The sequence below is a fragment of the Puma concolor genome, chromosome B1 (genome assembly GCF_028749965.1).
Source record: "Puma concolor isolate L17-30 chromosome B1, mPumCon1.1.hap2, whole genome shotgun sequence".
Taxonomy (NCBI): Eukaryota; Metazoa; Chordata; class Mammalia; order Carnivora; family Felidae; genus Puma; species Puma concolor.
This window is the reverse complement of record NC_141670.1, coordinates 39,010,898-39,026,380: the sequence shown is the minus strand read 5'-3', so window position 1 is coordinate 39,026,380 and position 15,483 is coordinate 39,010,898. Positions and strand designations below refer to the sequence as shown.

At 37.8% G+C, this 15,483-nt stretch overlaps 1 protein-coding gene across 18 annotated transcripts in view; it reads left to right on the top strand.

Moving 5' to 3' along the window:
• PSD3 (pleckstrin and Sec7 domain containing 3) overlaps nt 1-15,483 on the top strand; it is an 810,275-nt gene that overhangs the window by 522,786 nt on the left and 272,006 nt on the right. For 15 of the 18 annotated variants that reach the window (XM_086703516.1, XM_086703515.1, XM_086703517.1 and 12 more), the window contains one exon: nt 9,327-9,509. The exons of the other annotated variants lie outside the window; for them this stretch is intronic. In XM_086703516.1, coding sequence (XP_086559642.1) covers nt 9,327-9,509 — 183 coding nt within the window. The remainder of the gene's footprint in view (nt 1-9,326; nt 9,510-15,483) is intronic. 18 annotated transcript variants of the gene reach the window in all.

The window sequence follows — 15,483 nt, the reverse complement described above, 5'->3', positions numbered from 1 at the left end:
ATACTTGGCCAGCTCTAAGGATCCCTTGAATGACTAGGGCTATCCTGAAAACTATTTAATTTATCAGAATAATTTTAACTTATTATCTAAGTAAGAAGTGCAAGAGAGGTAACCTCACTTTTTAATTAGAGTTCTGTAGGATGTTTTCCCCAGAAACTTGGGGAGCACTGTAGTGGTGGGACCAGATGAGCAGAGTTGGTTGGTGGGGTGGGAATGGTGGGTAGGTGTTTAAGGCATAGGGAACAGGAATGTTTTATTATTATTTACTGTTTGGTGGCCCAGGCTTAAATAGGTACCAGGATCTTTTTAATCTTTGTTACTGAAGCGAAACTCTGGCTTGAGATGCTTTATTGTTTGTTTCATGAAACTCGGACAGAAGTATTTTCAGGTCTCAAAATCACAACTCTTTCAGAGCATCGGGATCTAGCCTTTCTACTCAATTACCCCAACTATGTCTTTAACATATGAGATTATGCTAACTGCTTCATCTGTGTTTCTTCTCTACCATTTTCTATAATTAAATGGAAATTAAATTGAAATCAAATATGGCTTGAAATTGTACCAGCCAAGATTATTAACTACAAAAAAATAAATAAGAAACTGGCCCTTCATATGTGTAAAAATAATTAATTGGAAGGTCGTCAGGTAGTTCACAAAATGGAGGGGGAGATTATTTGAGAATTGTATTGGAAAATAGGCTCTAACCAAGGAAGGCTGACAGCAGAGGAAAATGCCAACTTGCTTCCATGAGACAGGTGTGGTCTGAACCCTGCAAACTGCCACCACTACTGTAACAGGGATGCTCAGTTGCCCCTGTGGCCTGACATCACTCCCTTGTGAACACCAGGTCGTCAAGCATAGGTCACATGGCCCTTGCTGCCAGCTTATGTGACAGAGACTGTCTGTAACCCCCCCCTCTGGCCCACGGTAAGGGTTTCCCCTAAAGTAGGAAGTTGTCCTTGATGAGTAGCCTAAAGTCAACAAATATACATTGGGTTGTTTCCCCCATTTTTCATCAAGATTTAGAGAATTCAAGTAAATTACCCAAAGTCATACATGCAGTCAGTGATGAATTCAAGATGTAAAAACACTGGCCTGTTTTGGCTCATAACCATTGCACTTTACTGCCACCTTAAGTGCTGTTAGCCTTGTAGAAGGCACAGGCATTGTCTTGGCCACATTGAAATTTGAATGAAGCAGGGAGTAGTAAATAGAAATCTGTTGCTTTGTTTGGTTGGTTGTTTTGTTTTTTGAAGGTTGCACATTTCTAATTGGTTTGGTTCCATTGGAAAAATCTGGCTCAGTATGAGAAGTTGATCATTTGATACTCTGTAATATGTATGGTCTAGCCTTTACCTATTTCAAAATGAACTAGACTCCCGAATTGTTCCAGGATTTTTCTAAACCTTTCAGGAGTTTACCTGAAGGTAAATTTATGCCAGTTCAACCTCCCACCTGGACCCTCTGCCCCAGAAATGACCTTCTGAAGCTCCAGAGCACAACTTTGGTATTACAGAAATTTGAATTGTTCCTAACAGTCTGTGTTCTATTCTTTTCTTTGATTGGAACTGCTGATTGAGAAGCTAAAATAATATGTAGTGTGAGTAGTTTGGTCCTTGTGAAAGTGAAAGCCACACATAGATTTGGAAACACAAAACATCCCTGAATTAGCAATTTTTGCAGTCCCTTTCTTGACAAGTATAACCACAGCTACTACTATTATGCTACAGTTGCTTAGATTGTTTGTCCCTTTCTTTCCTGTTTGTTGTTCAGATTCCATCTCATCATCAGCTTCCTCAGGGAAGCTTTCTAAGACTTATGACCAGCTCAGAACCTGTTGTAGACTCTCAGAGTACCTTGTGCTTCTCCTCTTGGCAGTGGCACACTTTTGCCTATGGGATTGATTGTTTACTAATTAACGATTCATTGATTAATGTCTATCTCAGTGTAGACTCAGTAGGAACAGGATCTGTCTGGTTTTGTTAATATTCTGTTCCTAGTGCCTAACACAGTGAATGAGGGAAATGACAGTGGTGAACAGAATTATACAGGTCTTTTTGTCTTTTGTATTATAGAGCTGACGGTTACTCTTATGTAACACTAAGTGGTGACTATTTTTGGTGAAATTAAATATGACTTGAAATTATTAAAGACTAATAGAAACTGATAAAGTGACCCAAACTACCAAGCAAATTAATCAAAGAAATGGAAAATGAAATTTTGTGGTTTCTAAGGATTTTCTGATAAATGAAAGAGAAGCAGGAAAAAGTGATGCTCTTTCTATACAACTCATGGGGTTTTTCTGGAAAAAAATTAGAGTCATGCATTCTGATTAGCATTACTTTATACTCAGAGAATAATTTGTCTTTGGTGTGAAGCCCTGCAGGGGCAGCGATCATTAACCATTTTCTTTTCTCCCAGACACTGTGCCTGGCATGAGTTAGACACTTAGGGAATATTTGTTGAATTAACACTAAATGTTATAAAGAAATTATTGTGAGTGGGCTTGTTGGATTAGCTTCTGGGACAGAATATTTTCTCAGCACTTACTTACCATCCCATCTATAATTATTGGTTTACTTCCTAGAAGAATATCTTTTTGGGCTCTGAAATGGTAACCATTTCTGTGTTTGCATTTTGTGTGTATTTTGGGATAGAATGAAGAGTACCGTCTTGTAGCACAGAAAGAAGAATTTATAGTGTTTCAGGTATACATGATAGGTTTTTCTACCATTCCAGAAGGCCTGAACTGAATGTGACAGCATTATAGAAAATTATGTCTTATGAATACATAGATGAAGTCTTCCTTCTGTATTTTCCTGATGGCTAAATAGCAAATCCAATATTTGACCCTTGTCTAAATGTCTTACATCACTGGATTTGGTTTTATGAGGGAAAATGATGTTTTTTTCAAGTTTGGAACTACTTCACGCTTACAGGGTGTTTCCCCCCCCCCCAAGAATGTTATTTAATTTTAAATGTAAGAAGGTTCTATTTAAAGATTCTTTTCCCCATCCTGTTGCTTTGTATGAGGAACAGATGGAACTAAAGCATGTGATAATAGAGGCAAGATTGAGGGCTGCTAGAGTGAGGTAATACGTCTTCATAGGTTGAACAAGTCATAGGGATTTTGACTTCCAACTGCTAATTAACTGAAGACAGTGGTTTTTCATTAGAATTAGACTGATCTTACTTTTTAGATACTGAATTATGACCTAAAGAAATATGTAGCCCCACTGCTAGATAAAACTTTTCACTTTTGTGCCTAGGTTAGATGCATAAAAATAATTATTATCAGACCTTTAGGAAAACGGCCAGTGGACAAAGGGAAGGGACTGTGAAACTTGCTCATTAGGCTGGGATTGAAGGATAAAGGGACCAGAGAGCAGCAGTTTCAGTGTCTATTCACAGAGAAATTGTCCAAGTCCTGTTTTGGAATGTAGTCTTGTGTGTCCAGTCCATGAAAGTGGTAGGTTGGTGGCACACCAACAGAGTTGGTCACACTATCAGCACAGGTGTCAGGCAGGTGAGCCTGCATGAGGCCTCATGTGGCTGTACCACCTGTGGCTCAGGATCTAGTCTTGGGGTGTAGAGTACTAGAAGAATCTAGGCTACCACCATTTACTGAGTTTCAAAATGGGTCCCCAGATTGGAAAAGTATCAGAATTATGGGAAAGCCTGGAAGAAGATAGGAAAATAAAGCAAGGAATACGTTTTTATCTAATTTTTCTATTTTATTGTTTTAAATCTTTTTTTGTTTGTTTTTATGTACTCTCAAAGACTACCGTAGATATTGTCCTCTAGAAGGTTAACTAATTTTGTGATCATGTTGCTATATAGAAAGGAATAGTATCCAGAGAATGGGAGGGTACATAATGTCACTCTTGCCACGTCAGGGACAGGGAGCTGTCACACAACTTCCTGGACCCTAAGACTAGTTCCTAAGCTATTGGTAGAGTTGATTTTTCAAGTCTCCTCTGCAGTCGTTCTATGAATGGCTGGCCTCCATTTCACTTCTGGAGTCAGTCTTCCCATAGTGAACTTTCCATTTTAAGGTAACCATTTCCAACCTTATTGCAGTCTGAAAAGGTGTATGGCCATGGAATCCATAGCTTTAAAGAAGCAAACAGCACAGGAGAAAAACCAACTTCTGTTAGAAATTAGGAAACCTGGGCGCAAGTCTCTGTCACTTAATTCATTATGAAATCCTAGACAAGTCACATCATGTTTCGGAGTCTCAGGAATCTTCACCTATGAAGTGAAGAGATTGAAGGTGATTATTTCTAAGGTCCCTTCCAGCTCCCAGTGAAATTAAGTTCATAAGAATGGCCTAGAAGAAAATCATTCATTAGCACCTTTATGACAGTAGCACTAGCACCAACATTGAAGATGTTGGACCATGTAACAATCATGGCTAGAGAGCCTCAGAGAGCACCTGACCTCTGACTCCAAGATCAGCATTCTGTCACTTAACTCTCTCTTGTACAAGTTTGTGTGTTCTAAGAACCTAGGGTAAGCCATGAGATCCTTTTGAATTAGGTGAATATTACATCCACCATTCTGTTCTGAAAATAAACTAAAGCTGTTTTTTTTCTTGCCACCTCATGCCTCTCTCCTTTCCCCTAGCCCTTCTGTGTATCATGTTAATAATTCTACCCCTGGAATCGGTATTCAGAATTCATTACCACTTTGGCTTCTCTCCAGAGTTCATAACTCAGTCTTCATCTTTTTCTGCTATTGGTTTCATGACATTGTCTTAGAGGGGAAAGAAGCATCTGGCTAGATACCCTTGATACTCTCTTGTCTATCTCATGTGAGGTCTGCAAGTCTTCAATTCATTGATCTCTCAAAGGTATTCACCATTATAATTATCGCAGTAAAATTTTCTGTTTTTTCTAACCCTTACCCCCAACTGACTATGAACTTCCTAAATTTAGGGGGCTTGTACTGGGGCTGTATATCCCCAGCACCTGGTACCCAGTAGGCAACATGAACACAGTATTAAATTGGTTTAGTTTCTCTGGGACTCTGCCTGTGGAAAGGCTTAGAAAGTTTTTCTGCTGACCTTTAATTGGAGCACTTTTTTAGCAGCCTTTCAGGGTTTATGTACTAAATAGTATCTTCAGTCAGAAAAGCATCAGAAGGTGATGCACCAATTTTCAGACTTTTAGTTAATTTGCATGATTACATTTCTCTTACTATTTGTATTTGATATGGAAGTCACCTTTATTTTCTGTTAAAGCTTTTATGGAAAGTTATTTTGAACTTCTAAATAGCACTGCCCTCCAGGAGGCCTGTCTGTATTTTATACCAAGCAGGCTATCTGTGCACAGGCTGGCTAAGTCTAAGGACAGTCAAGCCCACTCAGAGCAGGATGGGGCAGGACAAGGCCATCCCATAAGTCTTTGAAATGATTCATATTGAATCTGGTTGTGAACCCCATATATACTTAACATGATGACTGTGGGTGATTTGAAGTAAATGTAGGGAAAGGAAAATAAGACTTGTTCAGAAAACAAGTAGAAAACCATATTGTTTAAATATTATTTAAGATATGGTATGTTATAGGCATACTCATTGCATCTTTATTTAGAGTAGCAAAGACTGTAAACTAAATATCCAATAATAAGACCCTGATAACATATGATACATCAGCACACTGGAATATACCTTGCAGCTGTTGACAAGAGTGAGGTAGCTTTGTGCTGATGCAGAAAGATCTTGATGATAGGAGAAAAAAGCAAGCAACAAAAAGAATATATATCATGCCTTCATTTATAGCCCATAAGAATGAAAAGGACATAATATACACACACTCAAACACATAGTGTATATGGATAAATGATCTCTGGAAGGATAGATAGGAAACTAGCAATAGTACTTTTTTCTAGGCAGAGGACTAGGAATCTGGTGGGGGAGAGAACTTAAATTTCACTGCATACTCTTGTACCATTAGGAAAGAAATTAATTGTGTATTAACTATATCCATTTTTCAGAAAAAAATACGCTGAAATTTCTTGGAAGTTTAACTGCATGAAATACAATAGAGAAGGGAAGCTTACTATATATTTAAGGAGTTTGATTATTTGACAAATAGTCATTGAGCTCCAGCTCTCCACCAGGCACTACTGTAAGCTCTGAGGTGCAGGTAGCTTCAGACAGCAGTGAATGCCATTAAGACCAGGAGATAGCAGTTATGACAGAGAATGAGTGGGGTGGAAAGTGGGGGCTCTTTTAGGAAAGGGGACAGAAAAAGTCTCCTAAAACAAGTACAGTTGAGCTGAACTCTGAATGATGAGATGGCAGCTATGTGGAGGATCAGGGTAGAGCAACAGAGTTCCAGGTGTGAGGACAGCATATGGGGGAGTAATTAAGGAAGGTGTCAAAGGAGCTGAGCTTGTGTTTTATTTGCGGCTGAGTGAAAGCTACAGTGCAGTGTATTAAACTGGAATCAAGAGACAGGCCTAACTGAAGGAGAGAGTGGTATTGGGAAGTGGTGGTAATTAAGCTTAGGTCAATAGGATGAGGCCAGGCCTGAGTGCTAGGGGTCCTGCCAGCTTCCTCACATACCGCTTGGAGGACATATTCAGATATATTATAGGCATCATCTGTTGTTTATTCTTACTACTAGCGGCATTGCAGTGGTTGTCTTCACTCTGTCCAAGTAGGAGTTTGGGACAGAAAATACAGGGAAGGCACAGAGGAAGACTTTTCTCTCCCTGACTTGCAGAAAGTTTTATTATAGGTTTAAAAAGGAAAGAGCCAATGTAAACAGCCATAGTTTGTGGAAGACAGTGTGGTTGGTGGAATCATTTAAAGTGAGGATTTAAGGGCACCTAGGGGGTTCAGTCAGTTGAGTGTCCAACTCTTGATTTTTGTAGCAGGTCATGATCCCAGGGTCAGGGATTAAATCCTGTGTTGGGCTTCGCACTGGGCATAGAGCGTACTTGAGATTCTCTCTCTCCCTCTTCCTCTGCCCCTCCCCTGCTCTCTGAATAATTAATTAATTAATTAATTGAAGATTTGAATGCTGGCTCTGTGCTAACCTCCTGAATTGACCTCTCTCATCTGTAAAGTGGTGGGGGTTGTAATGTCACCTCAACCCACCTCGCAAAATTGTCAAGTTGAGAATCAAAGTGAGATAACAAATGTTACTTCTATAAAGTATAAGGTGTTAAACAGATGAAAGTTTGTATTAATAATGACATTACAGGAATGGTGGTGCCAGTTGGACAGTCTGTAGATAAAGGTAGCATATTAATGCTAAACTTCCCAGAAATCAAATTGCATATCAGACTCCATTTCTGTACATACTAATACATGGTTTTCATCCTTTTTATGTAACCTTTTTGGTGGAGAAAAGGAAATCCATTTCCTCAGGATACATGTTCTAACTCCTCATTATGGTGACTGGCAAATATCCAAAAGGTGTGTTTCTTTTAAACCAATGCTCTGTATTTCTAGTCATGCTGAGGCAGGGACTCATTGTCTTTTATGTAGTACTTTTTGAATTTTTATCTTGCCTTTGCTGTTAGTTCATTCATCGGTTCTACCTCAAGCTTGCTTGTGCTAAATGGAAGATATTTGCCTATATACCTAGATAATTATCATATATTAAATTAGAATTATGCATATGTTAAATGATAACTTTATCATAATGTTACAGCGCACCACTTTTTATATCTTTGGGACATGCTTTGTAATGTGTAAATTCACTATGGATTTTTTGAATTTAAAGAACAGTTATGCAATAGTTTCAAATTACCTGAGAAAAGAGAAAAATTTACCACAAAGTAGCCAAAATGATGTTATAGAATTATAACATTCTAAACTTAATGAATTCTTAGAGGAGATTCCCCAAGTTCTTCTAAAAGCTATTATCTATTATTATTTTAGACAAAATAGTATCAAAAATTATTTATTATTATTTTTTGCTTATGGCAGAGTTAAAGTATCAAGTGCTTCAGAGATATGAAAAATAAAGAAGTCTAGAGGAGGGTGGAAGAAGCCCCTGACATGAGGGTAAAACTAAACCTCACATCCACATATCCCTTTGCCTGGACTGATTGACATGGCCGAAACAGCCTGAACATCCTGAGTCCTCAAGGAAAAATTCAGACTTGGGGAACTGAGTGTTGAGGCAAGACTGTGTTCCTAGATTGGCATTTTACAAACTATTTTAAAATTTTGTTGTTTATATTTACATGAAAACTTCTTTTATCTGGAGGCTTATTTAGCTGACCCTCTCTCTACCCCTGTGATGCCCGATGAGCAAGACATTGTAGTCCTGAGTGTTATGCTCAAAATGACTTTGTGTGTCAGGAGCTAAATTATCTGATCTTCTAATAATCTCCAATTTGTTATTTTTACTCAGAAGGTTGTATGTGTTCTTATACTCTGACAGAGCATTTACACCTCTTGGAAAAGCTCTTGCTTTTTATTGATCAGAGTTGGTTTTTTTGGTCTCACTCTAAGCCATATTTAAAATTAACATGTGCTAAATGACCAATTTTTTTTTAACTTTTTAGTATGATAGGAAGGTAGTGTCACCTCTTTATTCTGTTTTTTTTTTTTCCCCCATATAACTGGACACAATTCCTGTCTAAATATCTGGCTCAGTGCTCTAAGGTCATAAGAAACATTTAATTCTTCAGAAGGCAATACAATTTAAATTACTGTTAAACCATGTGTGGCCTGGAACAGGAAAGAGAGGAAAATAGATGATAGTTGGAAATGCCTTTGTGGCTACTGTCTTTTTACTAGCCTGTAATTGATGAGTCTTTTGCTTTACATACTTACACCCACCCTCCAACCTCTGCAAACCCCTGGCCTTTTGGAGATTTATCTTTGTTCACACCCCACATGGTGCCTAACAGATTACTTGAGACTTTTATTTGTGGTATCTCTATTTTGTTGTTGACATTAATGAGCTTGATGTACAATGCCACAAGAGAAATGGTGTTGTTATTTGGAATGTTAATGAATAGCTTGCCTGGCCAATTGCCATTTGTTCCAGCGTGTGAATATGGAGCATGCGTGCGTGCGTGCATGCGTGCGTGCGTGCGTGTGTGTGTGTGTGTAAAAGAGAGACGAGTAGCAGGGGTGGGATTGCATTTTTTTCCTCTTCGTAGCCAGTGACGTGAGCCGTGCCTGGAACAATCAGACTCGCTGCAAACAGGGTAGTTGAAGATGCTGGGGGAGGCAGCCTGGTGTTTCTTAAGCTAACGCAGATCTCTGCTCTTTGAGCTGCTCAGGCACAACCCGACAGAGTTCCTTCAGCATTAGAGCCTTGCAGCGGTTGGAAAGTGCCTTTTTATTTCTCCCAGCCTCTTCCCCAGTCAACCTTCAAAATGATTGGCGTGAATAGTGTTCAGAGTACCAGCAAGGTGCGAGTGAGGACCTCAGGTTCCGTGAAATACTCCCGGGAGGATTCTATCCGGCGGCAGTCCCACCGGTCAAAGTCTATGAAAATTTCTAACTCCTCAGAGTTTTCTGCTAAGGATACTAAGGTAAAAAATACCATGTTAAACTGTATTGAAAATTTGATATACTCTTTGACAATGTCTAATGTGCAGTGACAGACTGAGAAAGTAATGTAAAAAAATGGCTCTAATCAGGTGAGATCAGATGAAAGGGATGGTATCTGAACTCCAAATATAAAGATTGCTGTGGCATGGGTCAATTTTGTAAAAAAAGCCTGTTTGTGGAGAAGGGTGAGGCAATGTTCAAAATGAGATGATTGTGGGAAAGTGTTGGTTGGCACATTGATCTTGTTTTTAGTCTCGGAAAGGTTGCCTTGACAAATGATTTGTCAGTGCAGTATATTTTTAGAACATCAAGAATACAGAGACATTGTGTATGATTTTATCATTCAGTTAGTTCCTCTTGCCTCCCTTCCCTTGCTCTCCCCACAATATATAGAGCTGCTGTACAATAGTGATCTGGTCTCATTGAACTACATTCTTGCCTTGTACAGAATCATTAGCTTTGGGTATGTGTAATTGGGAAGAATTTCTTCTTTCGTGTTTTTTACACATATGTGTGCTGGTTGTGCTGCCATTAACCACTTGTTCTTTGTGACTATCTGTAGGATAATATTATCTCTGTTCATATGAAATGTGAAGGGAGTGATTACGTAGTGAAATGGGCATTTACTACATGCAACATATTCTTGAGATTCTTCCCACCACCATCTGTGTGAACAGGGTACTCAGAAACACTCCCACTCCACAGGTTTAAAAATGGAATAATAGAATCATAGGATCACAGAACTCTGGAGCTGGAGATGTAGATGATTATGATGGAGATTTGAGAGGTTTGATAATGCACAGAGAAAGCTTCAGGAGGTGGATCTCAGTGTCATTTGAGCCTTCTCACAAGTTCTGTATCCAGACCCACTGAGAGTGACATTAGGCTTTCACTCTCCCACCTTTCACCTTCCCAGGCTCTTTCTGTGACATTTACAGTATTGAAAGGCTTTGGTAATAACAGGTTCCCTTCAAAGTATAGCAGAGGTGGGCATGAAGGGGACAAAATACGTTAATGTGACTTTAAGAAACATGTTGGCTTTTAATCTACCCCCATTAGATTATGACACAGTGGGATATAACCCCATCAATCATTAGCAAAATTTCTAGCTAGGATGTCTTCAGGCATAGCTCTTTCCCCTTCAGTATTTTTTTTAAAAGCTGTAGGGGCGCCTGGGTGGCGCAGTCGGTTAAGCGTCCGACTTCAGCCAGGTCACGATCTCGCGGTCCGGGAGTTCGAGCCCCGCGTCAGGCTCTGGGCTGATGGCTCAGAGCCTGGAGCCTGTTTCCGATTCTGTGTCTCCCTCTCTCTCTGACCCTCCCCCGTTCATGCTCTGTCTCTCTCTGTCCCAAAAATAAATAAACGTTGAAAAAAAAAATTAAAAAAAAAAAAGCTGTATCTTTGGGGAAAAATCTGTGTCTTCACATGTCCTGTTCACATGTCTTCTTTACAGTCCTGTTAATGTGACTTCATGGTGATGTATTGGTTTCTGTTGAGACCACTATGTGATCCCTGTGGTATGATGACTACTGTCTCCTGCTATGATAGAACTGGATGGCTTATTATATTGTTAAATAACCAAATGTATGTAAGTGTGCATGTGATTCTCAACATGGCTCTGAAATTGGCTGCTATTAAGTGTGCTAAGAAGCATCTTTGGATTTTGTTCTAACGTGGGTTATACCCACAGTATGCAGTCAAAGACTTTGGGAAATAAATGCATCATCATTATCTGCCACCAATCCTGTTGATAATTTAAGCATCATAATATTAGTCTACCCAGAATTATGGTTGCATAGGATAATTAATTTTGGAATCAGGCATAGATGGGAAACGAAAAGACTTTCTACTATCTTCTCTTTTTGTTACATGGTACAGGTTTTCTTGTTTGATATTTCATCTATGTAAGAGAAAGCCAGGCATTTTTTTTTCCTTCAGAATATTGCCAACATTGCACAGAACAAATAGTAGAAAAGACCCCTGTAGAATTGTAATCAATAGGTCATCAAATGGTACTTTGGAAATTATAGTCAAAAATTTTTAGTTATATTTTTTAAGCATATGTGGTATCTACGTTTTGAAATGTATATTTAAGATTGTAACTAAGTTCCCAATATCTCATAAAAAGTATTTTTGTAGGATTATTTAGTCTTTTTAATTTGAACACCAGAAGGCGCTAATATAAAATCATTAGAACAGGAAATTAGATAGATTGAACTTAATCTTTCACTAGCCATTTTTGTTCCCTAAATGAAGTTAACTGGATAACAGGATAGGCTTGCACCATAAATATAGGAGACCAAATTATATTATATATGCATAAATACATATCAATATGTATTTCTATCCACAGTGTAAGCATTTTACCCCAGGGGGTAATAATTAGAATTCTTATTCACTTTATTTCTATCTAGTAGTACTTTTTTAGCGCTTGAAATCAAATTAGTGTTTCTTCCTGCTAATCATGTGAATAAAACTTTTTAATTTTCTGTCTCTTCTTCCAAAATGAAAGATATCTAACCCAATGATTAGAAAAAAGTCTTCTCCCCTTCCCCTCCAAAAAGGTAAGGTGCTTGTGATATGTGCTCCTCAGATTTAATTTTGTCTCTTTGGAACTCTGGCTCTTCCTAGAATAGGTGTATTAATAATTGTCCTTTGTAAGAGAGCTGGAGTTATAACATGTTTTGTATTCCTTGAAAGCTTTCATTTTTCATGTTTCTAACTTCTGTTTTATTGTTCATTAAAAACATAATGATTTATTTAAATTTCATTCATCTGTTGTCCTCACTTTTTATCTGGTTTATTCATTTTTGTTCTTCATTTGCAGCAGGTGTTAAAGGACTTCAGAAAGGATCAGATACTCTGCTTTTTATTTTAGCAAAATATCTTAAAAGCTTCCCTTGATCTAATCATTTTAAATTAAGAAAATTCACTTTTCTAATCCTTTGTGGTTCATTTTGACATAGTCTGAAGAACGTTATTTAAACTACTGAAACACAGTCTGTATGTTATTTTCTTTAAAACTTGATTTTCTGTGTGGCCTTTTTTTTTTTCTTTAAGGTATTTTAAATTATATTCTTTAGACCTCCAGTTGGAACGTGGTTTTGTCTTTTTTTAGATAACATTGTTTATATCAAATTCTGAAGCAGATGTAGGACACATGTCAGTATGTTTTAGAAGACTATGCATTTTGTGGCGAGCACATTCATTGTTCAACTGTTTTAATTGTCACTTTGGTTTAAGCTATTTATCAGTTTAAGGATCTGTTATTAGAAGACTTACCAGTGAGGCTCCTGGCCATGAGGGGGCAGTACAGACCTTCCTGCTGTCAAGCCCAGCTGGTTGCTCTGCCTTTGACAGAAGTAACATTTTAGAATCAATTTCTTAAAAGGCAGACACTCCAGAATTTGGTATGTAAAGTATAAGAAATGTTGATTAGGCCTCAGTTCTGCCAAGAATTTCCACATGTTTCCCATGGATCTAGTTATACCTCAAGTGTAAATTATTTTGATGTTGCTTAGGTTTCTTAGTGTTTTTGTTATTGTTTTGTATTTGGGGTGTGTGTGTATGTGTGTGTGTGTTGTGTGTGTGTGTGTGTGTGTGTGTGTGTGTGTGTGTGTGTGTGTTTTGTTTTATTTTGAAACAAGGAAGGTAATTTATTGTAGTGAGACTATATTGAAGTTCTATATATGATCCCCAATGCATAGAAAGTAATTTCCTCCACACTGTTGGAGAAGGCATTACTGAGCCACAGAGAAACTCAAAGTGCTATAAATAAGTTAATATTGATGTAGTTTATTTTTACTAATCTACTAAGATTGAAAATGAGATGATTAAAAGGACACATTTAAGTACTTTTCATAAATTTTAACCATGGCCATTTCATTCACTGGAGTTTGTAATGCCTTTCATAACTCCAAACACTGAAGTCAATTCCTTGCAGTCTGCTTCTTATTATTCCTGTGGTGAGTAGTTAACACAAAGCTACTTACTGGAGTAACTTCTAACAGAGATTTAACCATTTTCCCCTAAATGGAGTTTGTCGACAGTATGAAAAATGGCATGATATTTGAGGTAACATAAAAAAAGAAAAAAAATTATTTTTGAACCCTAACCAATAGAATAGCACCCCAGGAGGCAGAGAACAGCAATGCAGTTGACCAGAAGTTCACAAACAAATAAACACATACTCATGCAGACATCTTTGCACTTAACACCTTATCTCCAGTACATTTTATACATTTGCTACATGTTGCACAGATTTAGGCATACACAAACACTACCTGAGTGCCACTGCATGGCCATCCCCTGTGAGGAGGACTCTATACAAATTTTCTAAAGGAGCTTATTCTGAACTTTTTGAAGACAGAGTCTAAAGCAGCTCTTTATACAGTCATACACTTATAGAGATACCACAAGCCATGTCATGGTGTTTGGTCTTCCTTCATAAATGTAGGATTCTTTACATTATAGTATAAATGTATACTATACTGAGTTGGTCTGCTTAATTTTTAACTTGAGTAAGTCAATTATAGGTTTTAAACATAAATCTATAAAAGTTCATGTTGATAGTATCATTTACTTCCTTTTTTTATATAAGATTGAAAAAAATTTTTAACGTTTATTTTTGAGAGGCAGAGAGAGACAGAGTGCAAGCAGGGGAGGGCAGAGAGAGAGGGAGATGCAGAATCCAAAGAAGGCTCCAGGTTCTGAGCTGTCAGCACAGAGCCCCCTGTGGGGCTCAAACGCAGGAACTGGGATCGTGATCTGACCTGAAGTTGGAGGCTTAAACGACTGAGCCCCCAGTCGCCCCTTATTTATTTCCTTCTTTATCTCTTGCTGAACTACATTATACATTCATTATAGATAGGGAAATCTCAGCCTGATGCTTTTGTTTCATGTTGTTGTGGGTGAATATAACAAGCATGGTTGAATCCTGAGGACATTTTTTTGAAGACTAATGTGACACTAGAGATTAAACTAAGAGTTCTCTACTTGATTATTGTATGGATTCAAACAAATTGTGTAAAGTTATTGTTTAATAGTATGGCAAAGAAATCAGTTTCTCCAACACTGAAATTTCAGAGTAAAACTGGTACTTTGAGTAGTACTAAATGCAAAAAGTTGGCTGTTTGCTGTCTGTACCAGGGTGCTGCATCCTTGTGGTCAGGCCTGGGTCTTGCTTTCTATAATTAGCAATATGCGCCTAGACAGTCACTTCTCCTCCCGGAGACACCATCCATAAAATTCATGGGTTGATAAAATGATAGCTTTGTTCTGAACAGTGTTAATTTTAGAAATCTTGCGGAGGTTGGTGGGGGTTATTTCCTCTGTAAAAGGAATCTAAAGACTGAGCTAGATTCTGGGGAAGGTGAATTTTATCTGTATTTTGAATAAAATTCTTCCTTTGCTAGGAAATGTTAACCATAAACATGTTGAAGGGAAATGGAAGTGCCTAATTCATTGTTTTGTAAAATATGTTGCAATTGTGAGGAAAGGCACTATCAACTCTATTCTCTCCATTCTGCATAAGCTTTGCTTGTTATTTCTTTAATATTGGTAGATAAATATTACTCATTTCTTCTTCTGTGAATCAAATCTACCTGCAAAGGAGCCTGAAAGATATTACAATGCCCATTGCAACCTAAAATTTTTCATTAGAGATTTGCAGATTGTTGTCATTCTTAACTAGATCCCTTTGTTCTTTAGCTTAAGGCTAGAGCCTGGGAAGGAGATTCTTGTCAAATGGATCATTTATATTTGCCCATTCAGAAATGTATATCTATATAATATGGGAAAAATCCTTAGTCATAATTTGAAAAACTTCCTGCAAATGTCTGTTTATGCATATTTTTTTATTCTTAAATTGAAGCAGAACATCTTTCTGTCTCATAAATTCATCCTTTATCTGGATCCTTTCAGAACAATAGATTTAAATATTGGGGTCAGTATTCA